At 32.6% G+C, this 21008-nt stretch overlaps 2 protein-coding genes across 3 annotated transcripts; one reads left to right on the top strand and one right to left on the bottom strand.

Moving 5' to 3' along the window:
* The first annotated feature begins 8161 nt into the window (after nt 1–8161).
* On the top strand, nt 8162–9545 carry LOC114385282 (alpha-amylase-like). The gene is made up of 3 exons (XM_028345296.1): nt 8162–8170; nt 8454–8546; nt 9294–9545. The coding sequence occupies exons 1-3, from the start codon at nt 8162–8164 to the stop codon at nt 9543–9545; spliced, it is 354 nt and encodes a 117-aa protein (XP_028201097.1).
* An 805-nt stretch (nt 9546–10350) lies between these two features.
* Nucleotides 10351–16330, bottom strand: LOC114384771 (protein WEAK CHLOROPLAST MOVEMENT UNDER BLUE LIGHT 1-like). Of its 2 annotated transcripts, none has more exons than XM_028344556.1 (3): nt 16114–16330; nt 13731–14903; nt 10351–12658 (listed from the first exon to the last, which is right to left on the bottom strand). In XM_028344556.1, exons 2-3 carry the CDS (start codon nt 14883–14885, stop codon nt 10781–10783), a joined length of 3033 nt encoding a protein of 1010 aa, XP_028200357.1. In that variant the 5' UTR covers nt 14886–14903; nt 16114–16330; the 3' UTR covers nt 10351–10780. The 2 variants fall into 2 exon arrangements, with proteins under 2 accessions (XP_028200357.1, XP_028200359.1); XM_028344558.1 differs by lacking the exon at nt 16114–16330 and adding an exon at nt 15569–15730.
* Nucleotides 16331–21008: the final 4678 nt, after the last annotated feature.

Here is a 21008-nt window from a genome sequence, read left to right as displayed (position 1 = left end):
GTGTTATATGGAATCATTAAACAAGAAAAGGTGTCGAAGAAGAAAGAACCATTTGAACCCTAATTGTTGAGAAACAACTGAGCCAATGTTATAGTTAATGTTTTTGTTTTACTCTTTCGTATCTTGGGCTAAAGTGGCTGAAATTTTTTTATTTGTCGTCATAGTGAAAAGGAGTGCTGTCTCAATGATGCAAGATTTTGGTTGTCATGCCTATATTTAATTAGCTCCGATAACTAAAGCTTCCTTCTCATCTTATCCTTGACAGTTCATCATGCTACATGCTACTCAAATTCCATATGTGAGACTTTCACACACTCTTCTATCTCAGAGTTACCACAATTTTGGTGGCTTTTCCAACATTGTCCGAGTCTCAAATAATCTCTCATGTGACTTTATTAATTTTTTTTTATAAATTAAAAAATGTGATTATGTGTCACATGTGAAGATTGACTTGACAACAAAATACCAAACCATGTAATAACTTTTTTCTTTTAAGTTATAACATTTTTGAGTCTAATCCTAACCTAAATGCATTATCAATATACATGCACTTGCTTTGGCTGTTGCAGATTGATATTTCGATCGAGCAGCGATTAAGGTTGTGGATTGTGCATACCTTTGTGATTATACATGCCATTATGGGTGTGAATGGACTGGATTTTTTCCATCTATTTAAATGGTTTGGATTTAAAATCCAAATGGATATGGATTAAAAAATATGATTTGATTTTTTTATTAAAAAAGGGTTTGAAATCGGTTTTGAACCATAAAAATCAACTAATTATGATTTAAAATTAATTTTAACATCTATTTATGTTTTAGAACTAGTTTATAACTAATTGAGTCCAAAAACAGTTTTAAAACCAACTTATGGTTTGAAATTGAATTTAAGATCGAATGAGTCCAACATTGTTTTGAAGTCTTTTGCATCAAAATTTTCACTTTGCAGATTTAGGGTATATCTTTTTAGGGTGGGCATATTTTAAATTGATTGAATTTAAATTCACATCCATGCTTAAAAAATGGTTTAAATTTGTTGAAATTGATTTTAAATTGGTTATTTGTAATAAACCAATTTGGTTTTAAAATTAATTTCAAACCATAAGCACAAATAGAGTTTTTTCACATTGACCTCCAAATCTTACCTTGACCTTGGATACAATAAGTTCGGGTTAACATTGACCCGCATATCTTCAAGTTTGACTAGAGCATATTTTGGTCCAAGTATTTTCAACTCGATTTTTGTTAAAGCATTTTTAGCTTGGTCTCACTAAAAAATGTTGGTTTCAAAATTTTTCATATCAATTCATTTGTGATTTTTAAAAGTCCAATCAAAATATTGAATCCACGTCGAAATAGATGGATTGGATTTAAGAGCCAAAAGAATGAATTTGGATGGGAAATGAATCCAATAAAATGAAGTTAAGGTGGTTTGGATTGGTGTGGTTTTGCATTGGTTTTAATTAATTGAATTTGCAATGACTTTTGTGCCACCATCTTGCCTTCAAATTACCATAAATTTGAGTTTAAAGATTGAATTCGTGACATGACACGTGTTTAAGGGACAAGATTATCTACACTATTAATATTACTCAAAGGTTAAGTAATCAATTAAGTTTGACTAAGGGCTGATATACTGTTTTGACTGACAAGGAGTACCGTACCATTGCTAAGGACACAGTAGTGCTGCAAGAAGGAAAAGAGGAATTAAGATGCTGAGGATGAGTTCACAATTAGTAGTAACTGATGTATAACATAGAGAGGAACAAAAGAGTGATTAGGTATAGAGGAGAGATCGGATTGGCGTCCTTGGAACATCCTTCACATTACACAGTTGAGTTTTGTGTCTATTACACACCTAAGGCACATCTCACTTGGTTCAGTTTACTTTATTGTGTTCAATTGAAGACCTTTTCTATTGAATAATGGTCTTGGAATGGAAGGTTTTAGGGAACCTAATGTCCATCCTCGTTAACCTTAAGGTAGAAGGTAATCAAGGAGGCTGATGGGTCCCTCTAACTCTTGAGCTTCTTGCTCCGAATTGAAACTGTGACGTTGCACACACTTCATTTCATTTCCTGTCACATCTGCAACTTTCTTGCCATCATCACCCTTACCACTCTTCAATACTACTTTTTTACCATCATCCTCCTTCTTCTCTTTTCTCTTCTTCTCGTGAAGAACATTGATCATGGAAAACTGGGAGCAGTCTGTTATTGATACTGACAGCTGTCAATGGACAAATGGTTCCAGCATGATTATCATTATTTAAATATATAATTTCTAACAAATAATCATTTATTAAATGATGAATTTGACAAGAATATTGTTTGGTTTTACACATATATTAAAATTGATTTTTATTTCAAATGATAATAAAGGAAAATTTATCTAGATTGTTTCAAAAGATTGTTGCTAAAATTTCTACACATTATAATTAGGCAGGACACCCGCGCGGGATGGGGGCGGAGAGTACTTCCACGCTTTCCGTCCCCCAACCTTTCATGCTCCCCGTCGTCCCCATGCTGTGGTGGGGGTATTTTCTGTCCCGTCTTCCCCTTCCCATGGGGATCCTGTTTTACATTAAAAAATGTCAGAAATTATAAAAAAATATAATTTTTTTGTTTTATCTCAATTTTTCAACAATAATAAATTTAAAACATGACTGAAAATACCAAAATAAATCAATAATAATAGTAATAAAATCACACAAGCATAAAAGCATCCAAGAAATATCCAAGTACACATTAATGTTACAATATTACACAATAAAATAATAAAACTAGCATAACATTACAAGTCTTCATACAATAAATTAACATCATCATACTGAATCAAGTCTTCATACTTCCATCCAAGTGCAATGAAACATCTTCAACATCAAACCTACATAATGAAACATGTAAATATGTGTTTAGAAAATATAAAAAAGTCATGAATTAATATAATAAAATTTTCATACCGTTCGCGTTCTTGTGTCTGCATCGTCAACTATTGAGCAAAATTCCATATTTGATTTTAAGGAACCTAATGACACAATTACAATCATTAAATAAATTAATTGCTTAGAACAAAAATTTACAAGTAAAATTAAATTTATTATCTTCAATCTCATTACGCAATCAATCTTGAGAGCACATCAATGCCTCAACAGTGTCTTCATTTAATTTGCTACGATGTGGAGTCGTCCACCAATGCTAAATGCAGACTCTGAAGCAACCGTTGAGATAGGAATAATTAGAAAGGTATCTAATGGTGATTGCTTTGTACCCCACACTGTTCGAAGCTTACAGGTTCTAATGTGGTTGTGCAGATGCTTCGTACCTGATCTTGTATCACCACCAAGTTTCTTTTCACAATATTTACATATATCTTTCCATTTTTTCTCTATTTTCTTTCTTTTGAAGTGGGTCCAAGCAGCGGAAGTTAATCCTCTTTTATTTGGACTTCTTTCAATATCTTCAGCTTCTTCTATATTTGGATAATTTTCTACTTCTTCCACCGGATTGCTGTGTGCGTCATTAACAACTTGTTGTGTTTCTAATGGAACAATACTATTAACGGATGGAACAATAGGCGTACCCATTTTCTGTACAACAAACAAGTAACAAAATTTACAAATATGAGTCATGTAAATGCACAAATCTAACTCTTATTGCTATATTACAAATTTTAAACTCAATGAATCAGCCAAACCAAAACATCACAGTAAGCTAGCAGCATAACAAAGAATTGAAAATACAACATAAATAAATAAATAAATAAAAGAGAGGAAGAACAATTCGAAGTTGTGAAACCCAAAAATGCATGGTGCGACTCGAAGAAGAAAAAGGTGCAACGAAGGCTTCCACGAGTTCACGACTGAAATAAATAGTGAAGAAGGAACGGTCAAACAAACAGTGAAGAAGCGAAGAAGTAAAGAGGGTGAAGACAATGTGAAATGGTGAAACAAACGGTGAAGAAGTAAAGAAGAAATGAAGGTGAAACAGTGAAGAAGGAATGAAGGTGAAGAAGGAAGTCAAGGAATGAAGTCTAAATGTTTGATGCAACGTTTTAAGATTTGGGTAATGTTTGTGTCTTTGTGACTGTGAAATATTACTTATATATATATATAATAATTTTATTTTGTATTTTTTTTACTAGTAAAATACTATATTAACTCGTATATTTATGTTGTATATATTATAAATTATAAAAGTATATAAGTAAAATTCTATATATATGGGAATACAGGAACCCTGCAGGGAGCATAGTCCCCGTCCGCATGGTTGTTAAATTCGTGATTCTATGTAGAATCGTAGAGATTCCGTAAACTCGACTCGTAGAATCGAATCATAAACTCGTAAGAGTTTACTCAAAAAGCAGCAACAAAACCCACTACCCAAAAGGCAGCAACAAAACCCACTACCCACCCTTGATGAAGCCAAAATTTCAATTAACAGATGATTTGTCCATGTTCGGGGGACCACCTTAGCGTTGCCAGAATTCAACACTAAGCATCGTTTCAAACTTTCAATTAACAGAGATTTCAATTAACAGATATTCCCTTAATTTAGTAACAGAACCCAAAACTCAACACTACAATGAAGCTAACAATAGCATTGCCAGAATTTCAATTAATAGATACTTCCTTAATAAGCATCGTTTCAAACTTTCAATTAACAAGGATGAATTAACAAAGAAGCTTTGAGAAAGAAAACTCCTTAGCGTCATGGAGCAAAGCTTGGAGCTAGGTCAGGGAATGAGGGTTTCCGACGAGTGAGAGCTTTCAAGTTTCAAGCAATGACGAGGACCACCACGACGCGATTAGCTCAGCAGTCCAGCACGACAACACGACAACGATGACGACAACCACCACGACGCGAGTAGCTCAACGAGAGTCATTTTGGGGGGTTAGTAGCTTGAACAAGGTAGAGTGAGTGAGCAGAGAGAGTCAGAGTCATTTTCAGGGGTTGTTGTACGATGTCGTTTCGGGTTTTCATAAACTCGTGGACTCGGAGCAGACTCGCGAGTCTACCCAAACTCGTTCAAGTCTACGCAAAATCGGACGAGTCTACTCCGGTTTTGATTCTACTTCCGATTTAACTCGTCAACCCTCAGTAGAATCGTAAAATCGTAAGATTTTATGATTTAAATCGAGAGTTTAACAACCATGCCCGTCCGTCCCGTCCCCAAATTAGTTGCGGGAGGTTTTTCATCCCCATTTCCGTTCCTGCCACTACAGGCTCCCGAATGGGGCAGTTCCCACGGGGATCCCCGAGTTGCGGGGAGAATTGTCATGCCTAATTATAACTAATACTAAATTTTTGTTTATAATATAATCAAATATAAAATAGTTTATAAAATAAGTATAATATTTCATAATTTTATAATATTAAAAACTAAAATATAACATTATTTTAGAAGTTCTTAACATTCAAAATATACATAAATTCTAATAAAATATACCATAATACTTAAGTTTAAATTTTAATAAAATACTACATTGCCCATTAAAAATAATAAGTTTACATCTAGAAAACAATGACAAATTACTTTAATATAAAATTTTAAAAAATTATAAGCTAATATGAATGTGTAAATTATATTTTTATAAGAAAAAATAATAATAATTGATACAAAATTTATATCTATGTGCAATATTTATGAAATGTATTTTTATTCATCTTTAAAATATTTTATATTAAATTTAAAATATTTAAAGAAAATAAAAAATAACAAAATTTAAAAAATACCCGTTCAACAGACTTTCTTCACTCATTCTTGTTAACTATTTGGCCGATTTTGAAATTGTTCCAGTGGGATAGAACATACTAGTTCAGTGAGAATTATGCATAATATATAAAAGAAAGCCTATGGAAGGGGCACACGGCCCCACCCCTTAATCTATTTCATATCCCCTTTGATATATGTCTTGGTAGTTGGAGGCCAATCATAGATTCTATGATTACAATTAAGTGAATGTAATTTTTTATGATAGGTTAAGAAAATAGATTCTCAAGTCTCCTTATACAACAATAATGATGATATTTTTAATCATATAACATCCTTTTCATTCCCTACTTCACAAGAATTTAATGACGCTTTCGTGAAGAGTTCCATTTCGTGACCCTTAACAAAGAGTTATATCCCATGACCTTTGCTGAATAGTCACTCCTCAAGACTTTGGCGAGTGAGAAGTCACATTGCATGTATTTACTTGCACATTTACATAAATAAACATATATTTTCGCGAAAGATATAACCTTTTCACGTAAATTTCGATAAGATATAGGTTATTATTAACACACACCTAATTTCTTTTTCATCTCATCTTTATTACTTTCTTTACCTCTGTTTATTTTATTTATTACACGATCAATTTTTTTTTCTTCATTTTATTTTCTCCATCTTTCCGCTCACACCCCAATTTTCCATCAGGGTATTATTGTATAACAATCCTCCGACGTAAATAGCAAGTCATAGACTATACTATTTTCCTTTATTTGGACAAAATTTTAACTATTTCCATTTAGTGTTAGCCCGTAATTAACGCCTCTACAAAAAATAGCCTGCAATTAACGGTATCATTCTCTGATCTGTGCTAACTTGTTTGGTTACACATCAGTTTAGAAAATATGCGCATCATAGTCTCTCATCTGTAATTAATGTAGAAACAAATATAGAATATTTATCTAGACTTATTTTAGCAAGAGGTTCAACTCATTTGGTTAAGTACAATGCCAAATGTTATAACCTTTTTAATGTCGTTTTTTATTTTTATGGATAAAAAAAAATCTAAATTCCTTTTTGTAGCGAACTCCTGACAAATTTACAAATTTATCCTGACTCCCTGTCCCAAGGCATTAGGCAGCCCAAGTCCTAGCTTTCTTATTTCTGATGCGTGTACTTTTAAATCTCTGATTAATATACATACATACATATATATATATATATATATATATACACATATACATACATGTATATAAATCTTAGAATCTCTATGGAAAGGGAACTTAAATTCTTTTGAAAAATCAAGGTACCCCAAGGCCTAAGGCATACCAGCTGCAACATACAAAAATAAATACAAACTTGCTTTCTTTAATTTACATATAGCATCAGCGGAATTACTGCGGCACAGGCTCTTTGCTGACGGTTAATGTGTGTGGAAATCACTTGTTCTCTTGGCTTGATCCTCTAATTAAAATATGGCATGTGGTTAAAATATCATTTTCTTCCTTTAAAGAACCACGGCAGCACAGAAAATGGAGAACTTTTGGGTATTGAAAGTGATTACTAATTACACAGGAGTTTGTTATAGAGACCTAACTAGCTGAAAAATGGTAAGAAAATAAACCAACTAAGCTCAAAGCAATTGATCCTTTTGGGTCATTTTTACAAATTTTTTTTTTATCAAAATGAGTTCTTTCTAAAATAGGATAATTTTATTTGAGGGGTGTTGATTACCTAACAAAACTTGAGTCTCAAAATTTTGAATTAAAGTGTGGTGTCAAATTCAATTATACATTGCTTATGACTCAATGGTAAAAATCTCCCTGTGTTTTACTTCCCTGGAATGTCCAATAGTTGGATACTATAAGACTTGTCTCGTGGAAATGGTTGAGAGCTAAGGAAAAGGATTTCTCTTGCAGATTTTTTGAGTGAGAATCAGACCCCATTATGTGCATCTCTGGTCTTATACCTCGCGTGGAGGATCATCTTACCGTGGGGGTTGTGCTTTAATACACGATCTGTTATATAATCACTTTGGTTGGCATGTTTGTTTGTTTGGGGGATATCATTCCTTTGGGTTGTCAGTGTCATAGCCTTGTATCTTGGCATATGCATCATTTCATGTATATTCTAAGATGCTTGGTTTTTTGCTGAACTTTCAGCCTTTTGTATATCTTTTGAAGCACTTCGTGTGCATTTTATCATATATATATAAAAGTACTTTCTTTGCCGATAAAAAAAAAATGGACGAGTTTCTTACTTCACTCTGTTTCCTATTCCTTTGCATTTTTCTTTTCCCTTCTTTCTCTTCTTCCGCCATACTGTTTCAGGTATCACCATTTCTCTCTAGTTGAATCAGTTGAGTTTGGTCCTAACGTATATAAGAGAGAGGTTTAGGTATGAAAGAAGATCTTAACTTTTAATTTCATAAGAGAAGAAAGAGAGGTAAATGAGACAGGTATGCAGGTTTCCATCTTGTTTTTATCGGCCAACAAATAAAGTAACTACAGCTCAAATTTTAGATTCATTAAAAAAAATATTTGATAGTTTTTATAAAACAAAAATGCCTCATATGTTGGCAAAAAGGACCTACTATATAATTATCTCGGTCAAAGTAAAATATTTGTCTTAAAATTTACTTTAGACCTCACTTAGCTGATCATGTTTTGTATTTAGATACAAATAATATCACTGAGTCACACATGCAAGATGAACTGATGAACATGCGTGTGTGCTTGTAGGGGTTCAACTGGGCATCAAGTGAAAAAGCAGGAGAATGGTACAACTTTATGAAGACCTTGGTCCCTGACATAGCTGATTCTGGAGTTGACTATGTTTGGCTCCCTCCTCCCTCTAACTCTCACGATCGATGATGGTCCTCAAGGTATATATTTAAGCACTTTCTCTTATATATATAAACCCCTCAACAGACCTATATTTAATACAATACTTGATGATAGCACGTAGAAAAGGAAATAGAAAAAGATTGGATTTGACCATAACTAAAGATAAAATAAGTAATTTTAGTATTTTAATAAGAATGTCAAGTATTAATATCCTAATACAGTCATGATTTGCTATGTACTTCTATGTAATATTAATATATATTAACGGTTAATTTTCCCATCAATAACTTAGATTATTTATTTTACCTTCTAAATGAATTATATACTTAAAAAGTGTCTAGTCCAAAAGGATTAGGGAGAATGACATTTTGTAATCCATGTTATGACTAAAATAATATCATTAGTTGCTATAAATGAATGCTACGCAAAAAAAAAAGTAATAAAATGTAAATTTGATCAGAAATAAGTGAGTTATAAATAACCATTCATGCGTACGTGGTTGGAGTACAAAAAAAAAATTATCTCAATTAGAATATCTCCAATCTTTACATGTAGATGATTAGTTTTAGTAAAATTAGGAGACTAAAATAATCTGGACATTCACTATTGGTGACTAAATTTATTGTTTAAAAACTAACAAAACTGCACGTCTTCACTTTTCACTAATCAGTTTCTTTCTTTTGGTGAGAAGATTATGATTTGTATATTGTAACTACTATGTCTATGTGCATGCAGTTCTATGATCCCTACATCGAATGGGGGCTAAAGGAACCGATAAAGAAAGTGACAGAAATAAGGAAGAGAAATGGAGTTACGGCCACAAGCAGAGTAAATATTCTGGCAGCTGAGGCTGATCTCTACATGGCTGAAATTGACAACAAGATCATTGTCAAGATTGGACCCAAAATGGATCTTGTCAACCTTCTTCCACCAAATGTTCAGGTTGCTACCAGTGGACAAGACTACGCTGTGTGGAAGAGAAAGTGAAGCACTCCATAGGAATTAACATTTACCGATAAAAAAAAGTCTTTGAGAATAATTAAAATAAATATCATGACTAAGTCTTTGAGAATTTACCATAGTATATTTATATATTTTTTTAAATAGTTTATTTCAATAAAAGGTTAACAATTGTTAAAACTATTAATTTACATTCATACAAGGTTAAAAGTTGTTAAAAAGAAAATTAAAAAGTCACTCAGTCTGGTATAAGAATGTGTAAATTTGTTCGGATTGGGAGAAAAAATACAAGCAGAAAGCAGAACCAGAGGGGATAAAAAACATACAGAGAATCCAAATTTTTTGTCATGTCTCTTTCTCTTTCTTGTTGATTGTGCGCCCACTTGAAAATTATCTCTAATCCTAAAACTGAGCTCTGGATTTAAGGTGAAAAATGAAATGAAGAAAAAAATGCTTTTATTAGAAGAGCCAGAGAAGGAAAATTTAAATTCTATATCACATATTGACACGAGAGCTTCTTCATACCATGTCATGAATTATTTTAAAACAAATACCATTAATTAACCATCTTGCAAAGCTTGATATATTAATTTATATATTTGACGACAAAGAGATGGAAATCAAAATTATTAAGATGCATACATATGGTCAACTTCAACTTTTATTTGCAAAAATAAAGCAATGATTATAGGATAATTACCATCATTTTAGTGTAGTAGTTCACAAGGCATACTAAAAGGTTGAAGACTCAAGATTTAACGTTTAATCTGCAAATTTCATTTTAAAGATGCGACTTTGGCCTTCATATGATATTTTTCCATGCATTAGAAACTTTTACTGTAACCAGCTCAGTTGGATGACATGTTTCCAATATGCACACACTGTGCCATTCATAATACTCCAAATCTCAAGCTCAAAAAATTTCTTTGATTTGATATCAAATCTCACATATCTTTACCAAAACCGAGGTTCAATATATCAGAAGCCTATACACAATACAGTAATCATCTTATTCTTTTTCTTTTCTCACCAGGGATGAAGAACTTACTTTTATGTTCTCAATTCTCATAAAGTGGTGAGTTGGAGACCATTCACAATCCTCTCTGTGACATGGAGTATAAATGTATAATGCAATCAACCATACATACAGTAATCACTAACATGTACAAGTATGGTATAATTTTGAATAACCTCCGAAAGGATGAGATGTTCAGATGACTGCAGCAGCATTACAATGCATATACTTTCAATAGGGCTAACACTTAATGCGTCGAATGTGCCTTTTTTTTCCCAAAGAACATCAAAACCCATGGGAAAAATGACTTCTTCTTCTTCTTTCCAGTTTTTGCATCTGCGGATGCTACACTGTTTGAATGGGAAAAAGACTTTGGAGTGGAAAAGTAACGTGCAGGAATAGGTCCACTACGAGTTTGGTCAATGCTATTTGCTTCCTTGTGTCTTTCAAAACTAACCTCAGGATTTTTACTACTCTGCTTCACCACTCCTCTTTGGCCTGATTCACCGGCATTTCTTCGCTGTTGCTCGTGTTCAGCCCTCCATTTTCTTAGTTCTTGCTCTACGCCTAACTTTCCCTCCCTTGCCTTTTCGGCTTTATCCATTGCAATCTTCAGAGATTCCCTTCTAGCAGCCATCTCTCTATTCACATCATTCAGCTTCTCCAAGGTTTTCAATTCAGACTCCTTAGCTATCTCAATTTCAGAATTAGCAGCTGCAACCCTCATATTCGCTTGCTGTTCTGCGTCGTGTGCTTGTTTGCTGAGATTGTAGTACTCCTCCACAGAAAGTGTCACCCAAGAGGATGAATCCAATTCATTGTTGTTCCTAGATGATGATTCACTCTCTTGCAATGCTTTAGTTGCTGCTATTGCCAACCTTTCAGAAGCCCTGGCGGCCTCAATCTCCTTTTGAGCTGCAAGTAATTTGCTTTGCATTGTACTTGCACCAGCCTTTGCTTGCTCCGCCTCCTCCTTTATTCGTCGCAACTCTTCGCGAGCCGCTTGAGCAAGCAAGTTGGCCTGATTAGCCTCTTCAACTGCTTGCTGTAGTTTCTTCGGTAGCTCAGCGATTTTCTCTCTGCCTTCTTTTTCCTTCATCTGAACCAAAACCATTTCTGATCTAGTGCTGTCCAGTTCTGCTTCAAGAGATGCAACTGTAATGGATGCCATTCCCTCTCTTTGCCTGATGGAGGCAAAAGATGATTTCTCATTTTCAAGTTCTGATTTTAATGATGCCGCGGCCACTTTTAAGTAATTTACCTCAGTGGTAGCTTTCTCTATGTTAAGCTTCACTTCCTCAAGTTCCTTTTTGGCTGATGCAACTGCTTCTTGAATTTCATTGGGTGTCTTCTTCTCTGGTTTCTCTAGCTCTCCTTTTGAGACTCCGTCTTTGTCACCTTCATGGTTAGGTATTGATTCCATATAAGCATTTAATTCAGCTTTCAAGTCAAGCAGCAAAGCGGAGGCCATGTTCAATTTAGATTTGAGATCCTTAGCAGACAAAATTTTCTGGTTGAGACTCTGGATTTCTTCTTCTGCTTGTTTAAGTTCCTCTTCCCAATTGAGATAGTCTTGATCTCTTGCCATGACTGTTCCTATTCTGTGTTCCTCCGCTTCCATGTGTGCGGTATGCGCAATTTCCAATGCCTCCTTTGTGGCAATCAGCTCAATAGTCAAGTCTTCCACTGTCTTCTCCACTTGCTTCGATGAAGCAACAGCGCCTTCAGCTCTCTTAATAGCTTCATCTTTTTCAACATCTAATGCTGCATATTCCCCGCGCAATCCTTCCAACTCCTCTTTTACAGATGTTAACTCTGTAATAGCAGATGTGTACCTAGCTTTAGCTACCTCCAGCTGTGCCCTGGCTGCAATGCTAGAGTCGTCTGCAATACCTTGCTCCATCTCTTCCACTCTAAGCTTTGCAAGTTCTGAGTCCTGTCTTGCCTGACGCTCTTCGGTTTGCGCCCTCTCTAGGTTAAGTTTTAGTTCTTCTATTAGCCTCTTAGTGCTATCCAGCTCCTGCAGTACTTGCGTTTTTGCTTGCTCAGCAACCACCGATTTTTTTCTGCACTCCGGGATCTCCTGCTGTACCAAATCAAGTTCATGTTCTACATGCTTGCGTCTCTGTATACTCAGACAAAAACTAAAGTTAAATGCGATTCCAGCAGATGAACCTACCATAGTCATTACACATTAGTATAAATAAATTATCTTCCAGCTTTTAAGAAAAAATATTTGGCTTTTGACAAAGTACAATGGTGATGGATCAATAATTTACTTTTCATTGTTGTTATCATTGTTGGAAGGAAGCAAGCATGGAAGACAAATCAACATTGCTCTACTTTGTATTGCAAGGATAAAAAAAAGTTTACACAGAAAGGACAAAAGAAATTGTGCAAAAAATACCTATAGTTTGGTTCCTACTTTGTTTTTGTCCAAAAGATAAACATGAAAATCATAAAATACAAATCAATGAAATGTATTTGAGCACTGCAACTACTTTACAGTGGAAGCAGGAGTATTTTTACTTCCAGAATCACAAAATTCATGGTCTCCTAGTAAATAACATTTGAGATGTCTTATAAAAAAGCATTCAAGATATTAACTTTATATTATAATAATTTTCACAAAAATGAGATATAGATTACACTTAGCTCCTTGCCAAATGAGTTCATAAGCAAATATTAGTTAAGAACAAAAGGAAAAGGTTATGAATAAAATCTTGCAACAAAATGTTGGGAATATATGCCGCACATCTAGAATCGACGGAAAAAAGAATATACAGCAAATACTTCCATATTTTCTGATTAAAGTGTACATGCCCCTTCTTCAAGTCATCCCAAAAGGTATGATTTGCTATATGAAATTGTGACTTGACTCAGCAGATAATGAGTTTGACATCGTTATCATTAACATTGACAAGAAAACAGCCATCAAAGCAACCTTTCAGCATTGGTTATAGCTTCTTAACATTTATAACTGCAATTTGTAATCAAAAACAATAATGAAGGCTGCTGTTCTCATCCTTTTTTCTCATATCTCAGCATTTTTCTCATAGCCTGTCATCTAACAGATATTTCGCTTGTCTCTAAAAAGCAATCAAAACATCCAAAAAGAATTTTTCCCTCAGGAGGAAGTGAAGTAATAGGCTTACAAAAATTTAAATAAAATGGAAATAAATGCAAGACAGATATACCTCCACGGTCTGGACTCTATGAGCCTTCCAATCCACAATGCCTCCAAACTTGGAAACAGCTTGCTTGACAGATTCAAATGGAGCTGCTGTATCAATAAGGCCTCTTCTTGCAGCAATCTGCTTTGCATAGGTAGGCGAGTCAACAGCTCCCACAGCAATATCACAAATATTGGTCAGAGATGTATCTCTCTTTAGTTCCGTCTGGTCATTCTGCAACTCTATTTTTTCAGAAGAGGAAGCCGAGAGTTTTGTTTGATTATCATCACTGCCAGCAGGTGAATCAACAGCTCCTCTAGACACATCAGCAATCTTGGGTTGGGGCAGTTTTATCTTTTGTTCTTTGTGGTCATTTTGCAGCTCAATTTTTTCAGAAGGGGAATCCAAGTGATTTATCTGATTATCAGCACCATTGCCAGCAACGACAGCAGGTGAACCAACAGCTCCTACAGCAACATCTGTATCCTTGGTTTGAGATGGATCAATCTTTAGTTCTTTATGGTCATTCTGCAACTCTTTTTCCTCAGAAGAGGAAGTCAAGAGTTCCATCTGATTATCAACATCACTACCATGCTGTTGCCTGTCTGAGATATCTTCTAAAGCTCCAGCTTCAGACTCTGCAGACATGGCTCCCTGGTCACTTTGTTCTGTTACATGAACTGTAATGTTTGGAGTTGAAGCTGAATTATCTACGGGAACATCAGTAAGCTTAATTTGAGGTGGTTCTGTTATTAGTTCTATGGGGCTGGTCTGCAAATCTTTTCTTTCAGAAGAGGAAGTTGAGAGATTCATCGGATTATCAACATCACCACTAGCAGTGGCAGTAGAAACACCATCCTGCTGCCTGTTAAAGATATCTTCTTCCGAAGGCCCTCGTTCAGAATCTGCAACTGTGGCTCCCTGGTGGTTTTGTTCTGTTCCATCAAAAGCATTTAGGGACACTCCTAAGTCAGAGAACTCGGTTACTGGCAAATGAGTGCCAGAATCCATTCTATTATTATTATTATTAATTTGGTTGATAGGAGCTTCAACAAAAGACTGACTACTGGGTGGGTTTATCACTTCAGGATTTTCTTCAGTGGTTTCTGCCTGTGGCTTCAATTCAGCACTTACTGAAGAGGGTTCTGGCAGTGGCAGCTTGTCATCAACATCCTCCATTTGAAAGTGCCAAAGGATCTAAAAGACGAGTAATAAAGAAAATTAATCAGTGAAAAATTGTTAACCGTTGTTTCCTGTATAGTAACCTTTTCAGTAAATTCAATTAGAGTCAGAAATAAAAAGATGACCAATATTGACCATGTAGAGGTTTCAAATTTAAGGGGGATGAGTGCATCCTAGAAATAGAAGCATGTTTGTATATCAATTAATTCATGTTTTCACATCAATCATATGCAATTTGCCAGAAAAACTAAACAATGCTCTCTATTACTTTTTCACATTTTTGAGAGGACACATACAAAATTTCTTCATGAAGAATTCTAATTTCCCCACAAAATAAGCCAAAATAGAACGACATATATGAAACGCAACATTCTGAAGTTACAGTAATTAGCTTGAACATCAATCAATGAAAGAAATACAGAATCTTATGATGCATTGAAAGCCAATAGTTCTTCCCTCCACAGACACGGTGACTTGAAATCAAAATTAGAGGACAAAATATCTAGGTACATGAAAATTAAAATTTTAAAGTAATAGTTACTATAGAAATTAGAAAATAAATACCAAGCATCTGGTACAATTACACAAAAGCAAGTTCATATCTGTATTGGAAGCCAGGATAACTCTCCTCTACCTAAAACAATTCACACCTTTACATTACACCATTTGCAGTGGCTAACCTTTTGAAGGAAAATATGTCAGCTTTCAACTGTTAACCATACTAGGAAACAACAAGTGGACATGTTCAAGGTTATGCATCACCGTACCAAGTTCCGCCAATTTCTAACTAGGTTGTTGAAATTTGAAAATTCTTCTGATATATATGTATATATCAATGGAGAAAAACAGAAACAAAAGCTTATGGAAAAGTCCAAATATTGGAAATAGATATCATATATATCTCTAAGCTTTGTTTCCTCTCTAATATAAAGTCAAGGGTATTAGGTAACCGTAATGGAAATAATTATATCCAGCCCCAGCTAGAATTCATAAATATTAATCCAAACTTTGCAAACCAGGAAAGTTATTAAGACCATAAGACTTTATAATAATAAATGAATCTTCATGGACATGCAAAGAGTGGATAGGGGAGGAATTCAAGGTCCAAGGAGGGTTTCAAAGACAGGGAACAAAACAGATTAAGAAAATAACATGGTTTGTTGAAAAAGGAAGAAGCAAAAAGAAAACAGAAAAAAAAGGTAACAATAGAGAGAGAGGAACATACCCTGATTAAGCAGAAACGAAACTGATGATTGAGAGTTAGGAGATATTAATGATGAGTGAAAATAATTTTGAGGAGGAAAGACAATGGAAATTAAAATTAGATTCTGCAAAAATAAACTGAGGGAGGAAAAGTTGGAGCTAAATTTAGAAGGGAGGAAAAAACGGGAAAGGGTCAAGAAAGGGTGAACAGCTAGTGGAGCCTACCTTGTAACGCAAACAAGGTCCACTCTCTGTTCTCTCCCTCTCTCTTTATCAATTTCAAACATGGGACTTTTTTTTTAAAAAAAAAAAAAACACTTGTCTTTTATTTCATGTGTTTTAATCCTATTAGTTTGGATATTTTTAGCTCTAAATAAAATAGAAAAACATCTCGAACTTAATAATATTTCTGAAAAATATTTATTTTTAATCATATTAAATAACGTGATTTATATAGTGGATCTCACTAAATCAAATAAGATTTTATTGTTATAATTCTATTATTATTTGTTAACAGAATGATTTTAGGGTTTAGTATTTTATCTCTTTTGTCTACTTCTATAGGAGAAAATTCATCTCAGAATCATGAAAACAAAATAAGGTAACATAACATTATTATCTATATTTTTAATTTTTTTTTAAATACCGTTACGTTAATATTTAAATTTTTTAAATACCGTTACGTTAATAAGTTATATAGTTGTTCTTATTTTGAATATTTTTTTAAAAACAAATAGATATACAAGTGTTAGTTACAGTCTGTATCTTATTATTATTATTATTGAGGTGGTACACCCTATATATTAAAACGAAAAATATATATTTTATGAAGAAATTTAATATCAACTTTGAGAGTCATTCTTAATATATATATATATATATATATATATATATATATATATATATATATATATATATATATATTAAAAGGAAAAATATCAAGAAAATACTTTTGACGAATTTAAAATCCAAAGTTTAATATTTTATGTTAAAATATTAAATAATAATATCTTAATTATACGTTTAAATATTTTAGATTTTATTTTCAGATTATTTCCTTATTTATTTATTTATTATATTATGGTGTATTTCCTTACACTATTTACAAATGTAATCTTTTAGTAATATTTTTTTTATCTAACACTTAATAAAAATGTTACTAAAAACTTTTGACTACATTTAAAAAATATCGTAAAATTATGAATAAATATTATTAATATATTTTTGTAATATTTTATTAAATATTGTGTATAGTCCATATTGTTAAAGCTTAAAAATATCACAACAAAGCTTTAACAGCATGGGTTATACACAACATTTGATAAATATTACAAAAACATATTAGTAATATTTATTTATAATTTGACAATATTTTTTGAATGTGACCAAAGATTTTTAGCAATACTTTTATTCGATGTTAGACAAAAAAATATTACTAAAAGTCACATATATAGTAGTGTTAATTACTTAAAATTATAAGTATGAATAAATGGATTGTGTGTATGCTATCATTTAAGTATTTCATTCTTTTTTAAACAGTTATATATGATGTACAATACCAAAAATAGTTATGTTAAATTATATGAATTGATGTTTTTATTTACATTAGGAGATAATCTTATTTGGATGAAGTTATGCTTGAAAACAGTTCAATATTTTGTTTTGATTAAGAAGGATGTTGTAGGATCTATTTCTTCTCAAAGAGACCTTAGATAGAGTAACCCATTGTCATGTTAATTTTTCACCATATGTACTGAAAGACTTTCAGCTCTACTCAAATTAGCTAAGAGCACTTAAAAGATTCATTGTATTAAGGTGTGCAAAGGGACTTCACCATCTCACCCCTCTTATTTATTGTTGATTGTTTTTTTTTTTTTTTTTGTAAGGCAAATGAAAAGGAAGTTGACACTTTGAGAGTCATTCTTGACACATATGGCAAAGCATCTGGCCAATTGATAAACTTCAATAAGTCAGAAATTTTTTTTGGCACTAACACTCCTTAGAACCTAAGGCATATTTTATCATCCTTTCTTGATGTTTTTAATCAAATTGGCAAAGAAAAGTACCTAGGTGTGCCTTCTATCATTAGGAGGAGTAAGAGAGCATTGTTTAGTTTCTTGAAAGACAGACTCTAGAGTAAAATCAATCATTGGTTAGGAAAACACTTGTCAAAGGCGGGTAAAGGTATGTCTAATCCAAGAGAGGCCGAGGCCTAGGTTTGTTCCAAACACTTTTTGTGGGTGAAACACCTCAACTTGACAAATGTTATATTTGTACCTGATTCTAAAGCAACGGTAGATGGAGTTAAAAATGTTATTAGAGGCTCTTTGGATTTCCATTGTATTCTAAGTGTAGAACCCTTCTTTCTTCTATTCCAAATTCAATAGTGAGTTTTATCACGAGACAAGCAAATTATGTTGCTCAAGTCTTGACTAGGGTGGTAGAATCTCGTGCTAGTATCCAAATTTTTTATAATATTTTAAATTGTATCTTTCCACACATTATAAATGAAATGAAGTAATTATGTTTTCTTAAAAAAAAAAAAAGAAGAAGAGATAATCTTATTTAATTTTTCACTTGAATGATGAAGTTGTCCTCTACTGTTGGGTTTTAATGATATACTTTTACTTATTAATTTGATATTTTAAATAGTTTTGTTTTCTTTTATCTTTCTTTTTTTTCTTTTTTCTTTTTTGCTTAAAAGTTAAAACATCATAATTCCGATATTTTTATTTTTATTGTCACTTAATAATTATCTTGAAAAAAACATGTTAAATATTATTTTCTGTTAAATGCCATCAGCATGTGTTGTTTTAATCTCATCATCCTAGTACTTTATTCGTAATGTCGTATGTAACAATGTTGGTGAAGTAAAGGAAAATATATAATTACATATTTATTACTATGTATGGACGTGTGCTAGTGTTAAATGTTGTATCACGCCACAAAGTCAACTGATAAATCAAATGTCTCAACCAACACGTCACTGGCAATTCTATGTAATGTGCTAGCAGAAGTATTCAAATTTCTATCTATCTTATCGTTTAATTGAATAGAGATTTTACAGAAATACTCATGTTATAGTAAAAAAAATGCACACAACATTATTTTTAAAAAAATAAATAAAATCAAAACTAAGGTGTTGAAATGCTTGAATAATCTAATACAAGAGGAAAATAGTAGTAGATTAAAGGAGTTATGATATAAAAAAAAATGATATAACAGGATATATCTGAGATTTTTTATTTGGTACATAATTAATTTTATTTTCATCCAATTAATTAATTTTAGAATAAATTTGTGCACAACTTTCAGCAGGGAGTTATGATAATGATGTAGCGATGCGATTGCTTATGCTTATGAACCGTTGATCAATAACAAATTAGAGGAACTAATGGTAGCATTAGCATGACATGGTTTGCGTGTGGCACACGTAGCATCAAGTGGACAGTGTAATTTTCCCGTTGGGCCCAACGGTTGGAAACAGTCCAACTCATATGAGACAAAATGTCGTCCGTTGGGTCCATTCATACGTACAAGGATCACCGTCCGATGATACCCGGTGAAGCTTCAATTATGCAATTTTGGTGTTGTCATCTTTTGAATGTTTTGCTACGAATGGAAATTGAGTGTAATAGAAGGCATTAAATCTTCCATGTTTAACAAATTAAGGTTTTAATTTCTGCTTGAAAAAAAATATATTTATATTTCTTATTGATAGTGTTTCACAGAGTTACTTTTTTGTGGGGAAAAAAAATTGACCGTTCTATAGATGCATGTTTTGTTTGTGTAGGATTTTATCATTTTAATTATGTTTTTAAGGATGGGAAAAGAATTGTTGTTGAGGTTCTTTGCCTCTATTAGGTAAGACGATGCTGTTACAAAGGTATTTCTTGTTCCAGTTAAATTAAGCCTGAAAAGATCAATCTAAGTTTAGCAATTCACACAATCAATTTCGTATACGCTATTTATGTGGCCTATCGAAGAACTTAGGGCTGTCTTATTTTTAGCCTGTTTTGTTTTAATTTATTTAACAAATAAAATGGAGTTAAGCCCTTAAAAAACCCTACATTAAGTAAAATAAATCAATATCAACTTACATTTTATTACACAGGCTTAAGCCTTTTAACAAAGCCATTTTTATTTCCATGTTAAATAAAAATTGGTTCAAAAACTGCCCAGTTTCTCTTGGAAACACAGTTTATGGTTTTTGCAACGATATTTGTTGTTGTTAAATTTTAATGTGGCTAAAAGAAGTATTCCCTTCATTTCCTTTCAAAAACAAAGTATCCTCTTCTTTAGCTAGGATTGCGTTTTAATAACTATACACAACCAATTAATTATTCCACTGATTGAGAAATTAAGAGATAACTGATTAATTTTATTTTTTTGTTTTTAATTAAATTAAAAGAATGACAAACACAAATAAACAAACAATCACAGAAAATTTTGATAGAAGAAAGAGGGTAGGTATCAAAATTCCCTTAACTCATGGATGAAAATACACATTGGTAAACATATAGAAGGAGGAATTATATTCTCAAAAAATATTGAATTGACTCAATTAATACAGTTTGGTAATTAATTTGGATGGAAAGTTGGATTTTTTTATATCAATGATATCTCTTAATCAATAAAACTTAAGGTTAATTTATTCTAAGGAGTAAAGATTATTGAAATAAAATTTATTTCTATAATATTTTTTTTATAATTAGTGGTTAGAAATTTCACAAAAATTGATTTTTTTTTTGTAAGAAAACAAAAAATAGAATTTTATTACATTTTAGTTTGGTAAAGAAGAACAACAGGACAAACACAATTATCCATTATATAATCTCCATCTATAAACCTGAATATATATATAACTGCAATCATATAAAATAGATGGAAAGACTATATTTACAAATCTAGGAATTT

The sequence above is a fragment of the Glycine soja genome, chromosome 14 (assembly GCF_004193775.1).
Source record: "Glycine soja cultivar W05 chromosome 14, ASM419377v2, whole genome shotgun sequence".
Lineage (NCBI taxonomy): Eukaryota > Viridiplantae > Streptophyta > Magnoliopsida > Fabales > Fabaceae > Glycine > Glycine soja.
The sequence above is the reverse complement of the archived record's forward strand: the minus strand, read 5'-3'. Positions and strand labels throughout refer to the sequence as shown.

What these genes read in the sequence shown, in the direction of transcription:
- LOC114385282 (XM_028345296.1), top strand. An exon ending in CTGATTCTGGAGTTGACTAT is followed by an intron (nt 8,547 to 9,293) that starts GTTTGGCTCCCT and finishes ATGTGCATGCAG; the next exon opens with TTCTATGATCCCTACATCGA.
- LOC114384771 (XM_028344556.1), bottom strand. Translation starts at nt 14,885, where the DNA reads ATGGAGGATGTTGATGACAAGCTGCCACTGCCAGAACCCTCTTCAGTA. An exon ending in ATAGAGTCCAGACCGTGGAG is followed by an intron (nt 12,659 to 13,730) that starts GTATATCTGTCT and finishes CTGAGTATACAG; the next exon opens with AGACGCAAGCATGTAGAACA.